At 37.5% G+C, this 15,926-nt stretch overlaps 1 protein-coding gene across 1 annotated transcript; it reads right to left on the bottom strand.

Annotated features, from left to right (window-relative positions):
- Positions 1-34: 34 nt before the first annotated feature.
- On the bottom strand, positions 35-14,587 carry idh2 (isocitrate dehydrogenase (NADP(+)) 2). The gene is made up of 11 exons (XM_079620570.1): positions 13,583-14,587; positions 6,662-6,753; positions 5,748-5,913; positions 5,212-5,372; positions 4,963-5,106; positions 3,402-3,538; positions 3,065-3,216; positions 2,711-2,823; positions 775-872; positions 563-655; positions 35-408 (listed from the first exon to the last, which is right to left on the bottom strand). The coding sequence occupies exons 1-11, from the start codon at positions 13,692-13,694 to the stop codon at positions 324-326; spliced, it is 1,353 nt and encodes a 450-aa protein (XP_079476696.1). The 5' UTR covers positions 13,695-14,587; the 3' UTR covers positions 35-323.
- Positions 14,588-15,926: the final 1,339 nt, after the last annotated feature.

Genomic DNA, 15,926 nt, shown 5'->3' on the forward strand with positions numbered 1-15,926 from the left:
GTGTGAAGTGTGATAAACAACACAAGAACAGGAATCCAGGTGACGGGATTTATTAGAGGGTTTCTCATGTGGCTCTTGATCTTTCTTTTTCTCCTGTGGTATTATACAGCATCTGACATACAGTACTTCATCTTAAAAAAATAGACCCCTGGAGGTGCAGGAAGAGATGGGATCACCCATCAGCAGGATTCACTAACAGAACAGCTAGGAACATCACTATGTTTTTATTACTCCTCCCTTCATACATTATGTGGTATTCATGACCTTTAAGTTAAAAATGAGGTACAAAAAGACACTCCACTGTGTCCGGGCCCCGTTGTTCTTCATTTGCCCAGTGCCTTGTCCAGGTTTGTCTTGATGGCATCCAAGAAGTCTGTGGTGTTGACGTAATGCTCGTTCAGCTTACAGCTGCGGTCACAGAAAGACAAATGTTAATAATATCAGAGACATTAGCTAGAGCACACATAACAATTTATGTCAGCAGTTTTATCATTAGGGCTAGTCACTCAATAGAGGTTAAAGGCATCACACTTTGAAAATTTTTTTATGTGCTCTGACTTACTTGGCAAGACCGTGAATGCAGCCAGCCAGATCCTTGGTCATCACCCCGCTCTCCACAGTCTCCACGCACACCCGTTCTAGAGTCTGAGAGAACCTGCAAAGAAACAGGAAAGTTATGAATGTTATCGATTAAACACTAGCAATTTGACTGGAAGATAAACTCGCTATCCTAATCATACAGTACAGACGACTGACGGTAACAAATGAGCTTACTTGATCAGGTCTGGGTTTCCATCGAGTTTGCCACGGTGCTCCAGTCCTCTGGTCCAAGCAAAGATGCTGGCAATGGGGTTAGTGCTAGTTGGCCTACCCTGTGTAAAGATAAATAATACAAAATCCAATATTATGATACATTCTTATAATTCTTGGCAGTAAATTCAGGGTTCTTCATTGTAAGCTATTCACATGCAATTGCATGTGAAAATTGGTAGTTGTGAATATAATGAATGTATGGGTGCAACCAAACTGCAGCATACATACGCATACAACAAGTATTTTATGTGTGCCTCCTAGAAGATCATACAATAATTACAATTAAAATAAACTACATTATAGAATTGTTGCATTTATTTGATCAAATAGATCAACAGTTGTAATTTTTCACAATAATACTGTTTTCTATTTGAATATGTCTAATTTATTCTTGTGATGCGCAGCTAATTTTCAGCATCATAACTGCAGTCTTCAAATGTGTCACATGATCCTTCAGAAATTATTCTAATATGCTGATTTGGCTCTCCAGAAACATTATCATCATCAATGTTGAAAACAGTTGTGCTGCTTTATTTTTGTGAAACATTATTCTTTTCAGGATTCTTTGAATAAAAGTTTCACACAGCATTCATTTGAAATGGAAGTTTATTTTTAACAATGTCACTTTTAAACAATTTAATGCATCCTTCAGTTAAAATGCTAATGTTGAAAGATGTCGTTTTTTCCTCTCACCACAAGATGGCAGAAGGCATCTAAATTTAGTTGTGGAACATCCAGGTTGCTTTTAGTTTTGTTTTTCTATTACCCTTATTGGTTACACTTTATTTTGATCCACTTTAGACATTCTACTAACTAGAAGTAAATTTGCAACTACATGTCTACTAACTCTCATTAAAGTATAAGTAGACGTTCAGTTTAGTAGAATAAGTTGACGTATTTGCTAAATTATTTATAGTTAGTAGAATGTCTGTTGGGAGAGCATCAAAATAAAGTGTTAGCAGATATTAAAGCTGCAGTCCGTCGTTTTTCTTCTTTGTCGCCATCTCTGTTCGAAATCTGCAATTGCAGTTATTCGCGGAATTATTAACTGTGCGTGGGTAGTAAATCGGCATGAAACAGCGCGGATGAACACAATATATTGAGGCTGCCGCGTCGCTGTGGATATTGTACTTTCATCAGCAATCTCAAAGTATACTTTTTGAAAGTGTCAACATTAGAATTTTCATCGGAAAATGTCATCTGAACAAGTAAGTAACATTCACTTTTGTTCTGACCAAATTCGGGGGGTGGGGGGAAGCATTGCAGTAGCTATATCATGCTGATCAAATCTAACGATTGCTTATATCACGTCAAAACGTGAAAAATATATTTTTTTCTGTAGCCAATCTGAAGTCCGAAGTCTTTGTGTTTTACAACTGGTGAATCTCCAGTTGTCACTGGTGATTGTCGCTTTAAACTTTCGGGATCCGCCATACCAAGTGCTAAGCTAAATCTCCACCATCATCCACACACGCTAGCCGGGGACTCCTTCTCTATGTGTACAGAAGTGACGTAATGACGCAAAGACATGCTCGAAATTCCCGCGGAAATCCACCAGTACCACTGGAATTAAAATCATTATTACAAGCTTACCGTTTTGAATCGAGGTAAGGCAAGCAGATCGTTTTGAACACTGGCTGGTTACGTTTTTTTTCAAAAATGTCTTTTTTGATATTTTTAAACACAAAAAAGTGCCGGACTGCAGCTTTAAGCAGAGTCTAGTAATACTCTAATGACTGCTAGTTGACATGTAGTTGCAAAGTGGCAGTGTTCTGTCTAAAGTGGACCATTGAGCATTTATTCAACACAACTACTCTGAATTTCCGGTATCAAACCTATATTTGTATGCAGGATGAGATGCGTATAGCAAGAAGATAAATAGCTGAAATACACAAACCTTCTGGTGCTCACGGTAATGCCTGGTTACTGTGCCGTGGGCAGCCTCAGCCTCAATGGTCTTTCCATCAGGACACACCAGCACTGAGGTCATCAGCCCCAGAGAGCCGAAGCCTGTAGACAAGATTCAACACTCTTTCAAATATCCTTCATGAGCACTATGTGCCTTTTTTCCTCTTTTCTGCCTGTATATAGTCTGAACAAATATGATTATGTAATTTCTAGAGTCTATAGATGCATGACATGAAAGTCTCTGTAAGTGCTAAAACTATAATATATATATAAAAAAAGGATAATTGGATGAACATGGGTGCAATATGATAAAACAATAGAAAAGGCTTCCTAGGATTTTTACCCTGAGCAAGGATGTCAGACTGTACATCTCCATCGTAGTTCTTGCAGGCCCACACAAAGGCTCCCGATGACTTCAGCACCTGAGCCACCATGTCATCGATGAGCCTGTGCTCATACCAGATCTTCAGCTTGTCAAACTCTGGCTTGTAGTTTCTGCCCATGGAAAACAAAAAAGACGCTTCAAGTATTCCATTGAAATTACTTTGGAAGAAAAGTATAGTTTCACATGTCACCACTGCTACAGCATCTCAAAGCGCTAATCTCATAATTACACAGCAACACGCGGTGGAAGCGTGTAAATAAAAAGCGTGCCAAAGACACTGATAAATCCTTCTCACTTCACAAAAATGTCCTCGAAAATGTCCTTGAATCTGCCATCGTAAGCCTTCAGGATTGTGTTCTTAGTGCTCATGTAGAGAGGCCATTTCTTCTGGATGGCGTACTGGAAGCAGCTGTGAGCGAAGCCAGTGATGGACTGTTAGAAAGGGACGAAAGACAGAATGTCACACAAGTGTTCCACTTTCACAATGGAGATTCAGCGAGGATACGGAAATGCTGTCTGTGTAGTTCCAATTGGTGAAAAAAAAGACCCAAAAAATTCTACCACTTCAAATGTGAAGTGGAAATGGTGTAAAAAAAAAAAAATCAATTTCAGCACCATCAATTGGTGGCCTAGAATGAACAGACACTTCATTCAATCTTTTTTGAAGGGGAAAAAAGAGCCCACCACCTGCAGGCAGACACCTCTTCTATTGTAAACCCAAACAGACCATTCCCCCTGACCACAAACAAAAGCTTCAGGACATCAGGGTTCACTGCAGGAACATGGGCTGAAGAAGGAGGTCATCTATAATCTACAGTAGACCTCATTCCTCCGGAGGTGTAAGTGCAGAACATAACAGGATTTGAGTCAAAAGGCCTTAATTATACAAACTCAGAATACACGAGACAGCCTAAAAATGTCTCTAATTCAAGGTGTTATTTTTACACCTTCAAGATAGATCATCAGAGTACAAGTTCATTAACAGAGATATTTTTCAAATTCATACACCCGTTTGCCAATGTTTTATTTCAGTGGAAAATAGGAAGGTCCCTGCAGATATGCTGTTTTGAGAACACTTTTGGATTCACTTTTCCATGAAAAATCCTGTATTCACAAATGACTGGAAAAGATATTTGTGATTACAGGATTTTTCAAGTCATTTTCCATTCACAAAAAAAACATTTCTAACCGATTAAGTCGTTAAACAAATGTACTTTAATATTCTTAAAATTATTTCATACACCACGTTTCAAATGTTTGAAGGCAGTAAGATTTTGTATTGTTTTTAAAAGAAGTCTCTTGAGCTCAAAGAGACTGCCTTTGAGCATCAATTTTCTGAATGTTAATGTTTTACAATGTAATTTATTCATGTGATGTCATTTTCAGCCTCATTACTTCAGTCTTTAGTGTCACATGATCCTTCAGAAATCATTCTAATATGCCGATTTGCTACTCGAGACGTTTCTTCTTATCAATGTTTACAACAGTTGCGCTGCTTAAAATATAAAAAAAAACAAAAAAAAACAGGAATCTTTTATTAATATAAAGCTCAAAAACAGCAGCATTTATTTGAAAGAAATCTTTTGTAGCATTAGAAATGTCTTTACTGTCCTCACTGAATAGAAGTATTAATTTCCTAAAAAATTTATAATCTTGCTGACAGCAAACTTCTCAATGGAAGTGTAGATACATTTATGTTATACTTGTTATTTTATTACAGGGAAGAACCCTTTAAAATGACCAGGTTTACCATATCAATTACATTTGGGGGAAAACAACTATTTTCACAGATCGTTGATGATATCTTGATTCTCACTCAGTGTTTAAAAATGCATTATATGCATATGCTCACTGACCTCGTCAGTGTTGTACATGCCCATTCCACAGCCACCACCAGGGAAATCATACACCTCCCACTCCTTGGATTTGCTTCCATCGGCAGGAGAGAAGACCATTTTGAATTTGCCTGGTTGGGTCACAACAAAGTCTGTTGCTTTGTACTGTAAAAGTAACAAGAGAATGGCAGGTCAGGAGGAATAAGAACACATTGAAAAAAAAACTGTGTATATATAAAGAAACATCCAGAACATCCAAAAAAAGCAGACCTGGTCACCGAAAGCGTGTCTGCCAATGGTGATGGCCTGTGTCCAGCCAGGAACAAGCCTGGGAATGTTCTTGCAGATGATTGGCTCACGGAAGACAGTGCCGCCCAGAATGTTTCTGATGGTTCCGTTGGGACTCTTCCACATTTTCTTCAGTTTGAACTCTGTCAAGTGTTATTGACGACAAAGATTTACAATATGCACTTTTTGTGAAAATATGAAAATGGCATGGTTATTTTAGCAAAAGCATTTGTACAAATTAGAAGATGACCATTATGGATTTATATTATGGTTATCTAGAATGCAAGATAAAACAATCTGATGATAAAAATAGAGATTTAAAAATAATAAGATTTCATAGATTTTCAAATTGATACAATCAACAACTGTTAAATCAACAACATTCTTGTATAAATCAACATCAGCTGATAACTGATATTTCAAAACAGCCAAATTGAACAGCATGGCTGATCTATCGCCAAGTCATCACAACAAATAATATAATCAAAAAGAGGAAGTGTTTCTGAGATGTGCCGTACCTTCGACCCTGGCTTCGTCGGGTGTAATGGTGGCGCATTTCACAGCAACATGGTATTTCTGGGTAGCTAAAGCAGAGTCGATTGTGACTTGGTCATCAGTCTGGTCACGGTATGGAAGACCCAGGTCATAGTACTTCAGCTCCACATCCACATTGTTCAGAATGAGCTGCACACAATGGTTTCATGTTAAACAGTGTCATTCTCATAAAAACACAGATTAAATCATTTCAGTAAATCAAGTAATTCCGATCTTAATATTCAGTTTGACGTTGCAGAAATTACACACTTCACTTTTTAATTACGTCACATGTGAACATTTACATTCTAATTGAACCTAAACAGAGAAGTTATTATAATCTTTTGATTAATAGCCTTGTTTTGCTGGCTATAAATAAATGAGCCCATTCTGATTCTCCGCAGAATCATTTCAGCGTGTGGAACGTCAGCACCACCATCTGCCGTTTCTCTCGTGGAGGCAGACAGCCAGTCAGTATGACCGACCTCAACACAGGCCCCGCCCCCTGTGTGATGCGGCTGTAATCTCCCGGTCACTCTCCCAGTAAGCCTATCACGCTGTCTTTTAAAAAAAGGAGATCTGCATAACACGCCAATCACTCCTGCACTCTCTTCTAGTCTATTTAATTCTCCCAAGAGACGCTGTCACATTTCCTTTCCAATTTCCGTCTCCTTTTGTCTTTCTACTCTTGTCTAACCCAATTTTCATTCTGTCTGTGTCTGTCTAGGCTTCTCACTCTCCTGTTTCTCTCTTTCCTTTGCCCTCTACATCTTTCCCTCTCGCATGTGTGTTTCTCTCTCGATGTGTGTGTGTGTGTGTCACAGATTTAAAAATAGACCAGACAGACACCGCTTCCCTCCCCCTCATTCTCTCACTCACACGCTTGCCGTTTAAGCACCTTTTCTTTGATGAACTCCCAGATGATCCTGGTCATCTCATCTCCATCCATCTCCACCACCGGCTGTGCCACCTTGATGCGTTTATCGGCATCTGTCAAAAAAAACCAAAAACAATCTTTATGAGTTTTTCTTTCAGAGCTAAATAAGGGATTGTTTCTTCCCACTCTTAGTGTTTAGAAATTAGTGTTTCCTAAACAATAAAGACTTAATAAAGACACAAAGCTTCATTCACTTTGCTGCTGAAAGTCTCCAGTCACTGTACTTGTTGGACGCTAGTGGGCGTTACAAGTTCTGGTTGCCCAAGAAACAGTTATGAACGTCATACGACTAAAATGGCTTTTCATGTTGACAGTGGATCAGCTTTGATACTGCTAAATAGGAGTATTCTGGAAGGAAAAGGCTTGTATATAAATGACACCCATGCATAATGCATCATCACAGAGCATGCAAATGCTGGGCTATCTGGGTCTACTATACACACTTAAAATGGTCTTGCATGTAAAAACAAGGATATGCATTTCACGCATCATCATTTTAACAATGTCCCTGTACATGATCAAAGACATAATATAAAAGAGTGACATTACATTTCGAATGAGACTACAATACACAGCTGCTCCCTAATCTAAACCAATTTTGTAATTTGAGAGTATTCTTCAGATAGAGACACTAGCGTTCAAAGGTTTTATGTCAGTAAGATTATTTATTTTATTCAGCAAGGTTGCATTAAATTGACGAAAAGTGACAGTAAACACTTAAACATGGACATAAACATTTTAAATCAAAGCAGCCCTTTTGAACTTTCCATTCATTTCCATGCAATAATCAAAAAAATACTATTGAGCAGCACAACTGTTTTCAACATTGATAATAATAATAAATGTTTCTTGAGCACAAAATCAGCATTAGAATGATTTCTGAAGGATCATGAAGACTGGAGTAATGGCTGCTAACGTTTTTTTTTGCTTTATCTTCAGTTTAAAATAGAAAAGAGTTATTGTAAATTTTAATAATATTTCAAAATATTACTGTTTTACTGTATTTTTGACCAAATAAATGCACCCTTGGTGAGAACAAGACATTTCTTTTAAAATAAATCATTAAAACATATTTTACCAACTCAAAACTTTTGAATGGCAGTGTAAACTAGAAAAAAAAGCAACCTACTGTTGACTGTAACATGGGCTTGATATTTTTAGATATGCAACAGTTTGCACTTTGGTTTCATTACTTCCTGCTAGAGCTTAACAGTACAACTGTATAACATCTCAACTAACCAAAAAAATAAAGGTATTGGCACATGGTTACTTCACATATACAATGCCCTCTAAAGGTTCGGAAACGACATAGGCCACCTAAGGTTTTAGATAATTTCAGCATAAACTCACAATTTTGTAACAAACACTGAAGTATTTAGTAATTATCATTGAAGAACAGCAATAATGATTCTATCTTGATTACACAATAATGGCAATATAAGTGACAGCCAGGCGTGCCCCTTTGGCAGCTGTACTGCCCGATTACTCGATTAAACTTGCCCAGGTTTCATTTTTAAAGATTACTGGGTCAATGTGCCTACTGGCTGATTGCGAATTAAGGTTAATAGACATTAGACTACAGACAAATTAGAACACAGTTTAGACATGCTTTAAATAGTTTATGTTCTGAATTTGTGTTTTTTATTTATTAATTTAATAAAACGTTTTATTATAGTCTGTGTTGTCCACATTCATCACAAATTGATAATGGTTTTTTTTTCTGTTATTGTTCAACCCCACTTTGCCTAGGGTGTAACTTCAAGGCGAGGGAGTTATAAACAAAAAAATTACTGTAAAATCACAGTGTTGCGCTATACAATTACTCATACCATTCACTTCCACTTGCTGCCACAAGGAACAATTTGCAGAAATTTCATGAACTTATTGAACTCATGTCATGAACTCTAAACACCTTTTCATTTCTACTAAAGCAAGCAAGTAGAGGTCTCTTTCTCTTTCTCTCTCTGTCTCTCTCTTTCTCTCTCTCAGAGGAAGGAGGCGGAGCCATCGAGGGAATCAAGTGACTTTGTTCCACTTGCCAAGTTCCTGCTACAGAGCCACTCCATCTAGAGTCGACAAAGCCGTCAAAATCAGTAAAAGAGTTCATAAAAGATAAAATGCCGTCAATAAAGCTTGGCATGATGACTTTTATAAGCACTGTGGGTAACATATTTACTCCACTCCACTGATGTAACACTCTATAAACTACATCTTCAATATATTTCAGTAGCCACAGGTCAGGTCATCAAGTCAATGTTCAGACCCTATGAATATTTTAATTGCAGAATAAAATATAAATGAACAGTCTAAAGATTAAAGTTGTCAAATGTTTTTTTTTTTATATATATATATATTTAAATGCAACAGCTCAAAAGTCTAATATTAAGGATGAATGGGGATCATTTCTATGGTCAGACCATTTCATTTCTGCAAATCCAAGATATCACAGGTCAAAACAACACCACCAAAGCTAAAAAAGGGACAGAAAAAAATCTTTCAGATAGAGTTACCGCTCAGCACAGCTGTGTCAACCAAAACTGCATTATGGGTAACTTAAGACCTTTCGCTTGCAACCTGCCTGTGTTCGTGATCAGAAATTACATAAACAGGAATCCTAGGGAAAAGAATCCTCTCACTAGTCATGAGCGCTGGGAAGAGAGAGCATGCTAAAGCAGGAGGAGGAGTATATGGGCAGGATTATATAAGCATGCTTCAATACTCGGTTCCTAACAACAGAGCAGCCATCTGCACAAAGCATGAATCCTCCCATTAATGATACAATGCTGAGCTGAGGTATAATGTTCCACGATGGATTTCAGAAACGCTCACCTTTCCGTCCATTAAGAAACAGAATCTGAAAAAACATCACAATGTCAAGAAAGGACTTGTGATCTACAATCCTGCCCTTAAACAATTTAGTTTTTTACCATGTGATCAAACATGCTTCACAAGCAGTAAGCATGATATGGCACACAGCCACTTTACTCCCACACTATTGCACAATGGACAATACTAAGGCATTTCCAGTTGTTGCCATGTATTTTAGGAACATTTTAGTGCAAGAATGCAATAGTATGTAACTTGTTTTGTCCAAAATTAACAATTCAAACCTTATTCCAAAACGTGTTTTTGTCTGACCCCGATTCACTATGGTAAGCTTATTATAAGTGTTAGGCTAGGCTACATTTTTTAGGGAAATTGCGTCTCATATCCCTTCATAAAAGTTGCTATTTTGATGCGTGTCTGGTCTCAACGAGTGAGAAAGGTTAACGTGGAGGAGCTAAATCGCCAACGTCTGGGTAATCATCCGTTTACAGGAGAGTCTACAGGCAAAAAGAGAACGACAGAGCTCATAATAACACCAGAACCAACATTGGCTTGGCTTTTCTAAGAGTTTGTAAAGCATGATCTATTGTAAAGAGGCGTTTCATTGTGGTTGTTGTAGCGCTGTGCTGGAATTTATTTTGAAGGAAGTACCGCGTCTATTAATGGGTAAAACTACAGTAACGTCTTCAGCATGAGATCCTTTCCATCGAAACTGGGTTATATCTCTTAAGCCCAGTAGAAAATGTATTTGAGTCCTGTTTACACCTGATATTAAGATGCGTTCGTTTTGATCAATCGGATGACAAGTGGACGTCGCTAAATACAAATGTAAACGGGGTCTAAAACGTTTTGAGCTAGTCCACTACTGACCATTTTTATGAATGTCTTTGTCACTTTTGATCAATTTAATGCATCTAAATAAAAGTATTAATAAAAAATAAAAAAGTTGTTATGTTTGTTACATGGTACATAAGTTGTTACATGTTCCTAGAGCCATATAGTATTTAATTTCAGGAGTGAAATTACAATAAAACAAATGGAATTAAAACATTTTTAATCAAACTTTCATTAATTATTTTCATGCAATCGGTAGGGAGTTCAAGTGAGTTATTAGCCATTCAGTAACATTTGGCATTACTATGAATCTTATAATTTACATTTCTATATTTGTATAATTGACCTTTAAAATTGCAGGGGTATATTGCCTTTCCAAGTAAACTATCAATGCAACATTAAATAGTTTCCCAAAAAATCTCCAATTTACAAACTTATAACTATGCAAAGAAAAGGCCATGTTAACCCACGTGTATCTAAGGCCATGTTCACACTAATACATTTTCGTTTGAAAACGTATATTTTTCTCTCCGTTTTGGCCTTCCGTCCACACTGAGACAGCGTTTTAAGTCAACGAAAACATAGCTTTTGGAAAAAGCTCTGCAAACTGGATAAATTTGGAAACGCCGTTTTCGCGTTGTAGTGTTGACTGTGAAGCCGGAGGTATTTGAAAACGATGACGTAAGTTTAGTCATGTGATCCATGATGTACCAATAGATATTCATGTTACCGGTATTGTGCCTGTTATGTGCTGTTCACTTTTACACTGTTGCTAAAATGTTACTTTGCACACTCTTCATATCACAGTCCTGCAAAGATGACAGAAAATGCACTCACATTTGCTGTCCTGCGGCATACTGGAGAGCAGTTGCGTTTTAGACCAAACATATGGTGACTGAGTGCGACCTGTCCTGGACGCATCAGTGAATGGTGAGATATTTTGCTAAATAAAATTATCCTGTTAGAAGAATTGCGCAATAATTTTATTATTTATTTTTCCATCTGTATAATCTCAGTGATCTTTTTGTGGGGTTTTATGCAGTAAAGGTGAATTCAGTGTTTTCAGGCGTTTTTCAAAAGTTTATCATCCACACTGAAACGTCCGAAAACGCTAGTGTGGACGGAGAGGGTTTATAAACGAAAAACACCGTTTTCAAATGTCTTCGGATTAATGTAGACGTAGCCTAAGCTTCTACACAAAGCATGTAGTCGGCATATCATATAGCAAGCAATCACTCACATGGCCCTTTAATTTTCAGTTATCAATGACATTTGCAAACATTGTTCACTTGTGCTCTACACTTGAAGGTCAGTAGTTTAAAAAAAAATTATAATAAGGGGAGCATGTTGTTCACATGGACTCCTCTCACAAACCATTTGATCAAATGTTCTTATCCTTTTCCCTACTGACGACATTCAAAAGCAGCTCAAGTGACCCTGAGAGAAAGTGTCTGAAATTAGCTACTTCATGAAGATGCTGCACCAAAAGACACTAAAAATATATTATTAGTGTAAAAACTAACCAGCTGGGTTGGCAACAGAAGCTCAGATGGTTCTCGAAATTGTGCAATATGACGCAAATGACTTAAAAAGACCCATTTTTAATACACAGAATACAAATCATAAAAAAAGTAAATTATATATATATATTCAGGAAATTATACATAAAGAAATGATATACTCAGGAATAAATACATTTAGGATTCGAAAAATATTTCTAAATGACCGTTGTGGTGGCCTTCTCAGCTCTCATTACAACCCCTAAAACCTCTTGGCGAAAGTCATATCCAACCTTGTGACTTTAATGAGAGAGAACATGCGGGTTTGCTTGGCATTGTGCCCAAACTTAGGCAATGTCACTAAAGTCAATCTGAAATGCAAGACGACTTCTCGATAAAAGAATGCTGTGCATTGGATAAACTGTGGCCGACACTTCACCTATATTAAAAGCTCACAGAAAGACCCATAATAATCCAAATCCGCCTTAGGGAACGAGACATACCAACACAACCATTCAGTGCAAAAGCATCTTCTAATAAACTTGGCAATGCAAAAGTTTGAATGTGGCACACCTCAAGAGCAAAAGGTTGGTTCTATCATTACACATTTGATCATTCGGATGTGATATATGAGCACTACTGCTAATTAGGACTAACCCATTCAGAGTAAAGGTGACCTGGAGGACATGTACAACAAGTAAACCTCCAACTCCATGACAGCTGATTACCTAACACAGGGGGACAGCTAGTGTCAGGACATTACACCAAATCATTCACAGGTGTCTGTGAGGTTTTGCCCTTCAGTTGTCCCATGTTTTTTTTTAAAGAAACAACCTGAGATGTCCAAACGTTAGTTCAGTTGCTGCAAACAGGACATTTAGATCAATGCAGCCGCCATATCAAATAGGGTATATACAACTAGGGAGATAATAATGATGTAATAGTTAAATATAAGGTTTCTCAGTTAAGATAATGTGCTTGTCGGTCACTTCATTGTCAGCACTCAGTCAATAGTAAAATACGACGTACTACTGACCACCAGGCCGACTGACCTTGAAATGATTTAACTTACTCTGCATCACAAGCAAAACACTAACAAAACCATATAAACACTCGTATAACTGGTAATCTGATTATATTGCATCACAAAGCTATTCGATGAAATGCTTAGATCATTTACAGCAGTATTTTTAGGCGCGAATGGTTTCATAAGTCATCCCGCTGCCTGTGTGTGTGTGTGCAAACCTTATGGACGATTTAAAAAAAAAAACAGTTTTTCTCTTACAACGTCGTCAGATTGTTCAACAACGCAATGGTGTAATTAAAACTGGATTAGAAAGTCAGAAACGGTGTTTTAACCACAATGGATTAATAGAAAATAAACTATCGTATTATGTTCCGTTTCTTTAAAAGGCATCCAACAAGCTAACAAAGGAGCGCGAGCACGGCGGCGCGCGAGTCCCGCTGCACGCACAACGTCACCGCGAAAATAACGTTCCGCTTGAGCCGCGAAGAGAATCTGCAAACCGGCAGATTGAAAGAAAGAAATACGACTGTCCGAAACCGGTGTCTTCCGATAGAAACATGAGGTATGTGGCAGGGGTGTACGGATATTTAAATGTTAGAAAGCCCATCGTGTCAGATAAGCATTAGCCGGTGTTAAAGCGCCGGTTAATGCGGCTTTACTGGCATCTACATACAATTTTGAAAGTGGAAAACTCACAGTTCCTCTGTTGCAAACTCTGGCAAGACGCTGGAGCAAGAACGGCCGGGTTTTTTGATAGAGTGGCGGCGGACCTAGTGAGAGAGCTGAGGACCTTCAGGTAACCTGCCATGTTTTTTTTTTTCCTAGCCGAAAACACTAGAGGTTGCTGCCCGACTTAACTCCTGTCGAAGGAAGGGTCGAATGAATCGGAGCAAACGGGAATAAACGCAAGCTCTTCTCCGCCTCCGTGTGAGGGCCGACGTCACAACTACATGAGGTCAGGACTAAAAATCATCGAAGGGGCGAATGGCCAATCATATTTGAATACGCAACACATCGATGTTCCACCTGGTGACTTTTGATAACGCGCAGTTTGCACGTTCCCTTTCGTTTTCAGTTAACCCTTCACATGCGTCTGGAGTTATTTCCGATCGTGCACTCTTGTGGAATGTGCTTATTTGTATTTATCTTTTTTACAAATATAAGTATACTTTCATTGTAGAAGGATTTTCAGTGAATCTCCAAACACATTTGCGGTGTTTTTATTCGTGTTGTTTGGCTTAAGTAACAGACTGTCTTACGACACAGGACAGGCAGATAACCTCTTCACATTCCGTTGTCTGGTTGCTGAGCAGCTCCGCTAATTTTAGCTGGGTTGTGTTACCATACTGGGTGAAAGAATGGGAGGTGCGGAGTCTGATTGTGCGCATGCGTCGTAGAGCTGCTGCAGGTCATTTCAAGGTGCTAAAAAGTTAGGCTGAGGAGTTAAATACAGTTTATGTTCTGCCTCACAAAATTCACAACATAAAATTGGTAACTTTTGTTATTTGTGTGTGTGTTAGTTTTGCAGTTAATTTATGCATATACATTAAAATAATTAGGTTTCCTCACCTATGAGTTCAAATGTCCCAGTTTTGGCAATCTAGGCCAGTTCAAATTAAGTTCCTCAAATGCTTCACGTGATTTTGACAAGGAAACTGATTGAGTAATGTCACTCGCCTTTCCTGTTTATGTCTGTACTGTAAACTTAAAAAAAAAAAAAAAAGTTTGCCCTCCAAATAGACAATACATTTTTCAGGTGTGTAGACAAGGAAATACTTGAAAACTAGCAGAAAGTTTGCTGGCCCGCACACTAAATCCAGTAGAGACTGAGGAAGTCTAGCAAAACATTTTTTTAATCTCATAAGTTGCATCGTGCAAAGTGCACATGAATTAAAAACGGGTAGACACGAGCACATTGCAATCTTCACTACTGCATTTATGTCTGTATTGTTGTCATGTAAGTCTAGGCTGTCATTCTGAAATTCAACATGCAAATATTGCTCCTCTGAACTACATGTCAATATGACCTCTGTTATCATTCAGAGGTCTGAAACGCGTAGTTCACAGTCAACTGTTTACCCTACAGTGTTTGTCTGCTTACAGTTGTCAACTCTGCATAGGTCAAAGACAAACAAAAATTCACAGCTGGATCTGGTTCACTACAAATGAATTACTGCTGTGTACTTATAATGTACAACAGAGCAGTGTCAGTGTGGTACTGATGAGAACATTCTGTCATGTGGTTATAATGACACTGAGTTTAGGGAAGAAATAATGGAATGTACTGACATAAACAATAGTCTTTAACAAAATTTGGGGGATAATACACTTCTTTTGTATTGATTTTGTTGTATGTACATACATTTTTATTTATCCTTTTCCACTTACATTTACAATGAATCAAGCCTAGCATTATACATTTATTGCCTTTAAATAAAAATAAAAAATCTTAACTATTATTAATAAAATAATAGTTATTATTAGGGTTGTTGGGTATCGTTTAAATTAACGATTCCGATTTCAATACTACTTATTATTATTAAAGCATTTTTATAGTGCCACCTGGTGGAGGTAAAGAATATAATTGTCGTAAATAATTAGTATAATATAATGTTTAAATTAGTTTTTCACCTAGTTCAGAGAGGATTACATTTTAGTTAGTTAGTTAGTTAGTTAGTTAGTTAGTTAGTTAGTTAGTTAGTTAAAATAGATAGGCCTAGTCTAGCAAAAAGTAACATTATGACTAATATTCCTTGTTTCACAGTTGTGAGTTATAAGTTATTATTAAAAGAACTAATGCTGAATGTGTGTCACATTTAGATCATAATATAATCATATTCAATTTTATTCATTCTATTTGTTTTCCACTCATCTAGACTAGAGAGGAGAGATGCTATACTATATGTCCACCAGAGGTCAGTAATAAATCATTATTGCACTTTCATTATTGCAGTTTCTAGAATTACCTACACCTACAGTGATTATTTTTAGTTCACTTGAAGTATGTTGTTACACAAAATGTTTATACTTTCAACATTGC

The sequence above is a fragment of the Phoxinus phoxinus genome (assembly GCF_949152265.1).
Source record: "Phoxinus phoxinus genome assembly, chromosome: 8".
NCBI classification, from domain to species: Eukaryota; Metazoa; Chordata; class Actinopteri; order Cypriniformes; family Leuciscidae; genus Phoxinus; species Phoxinus phoxinus.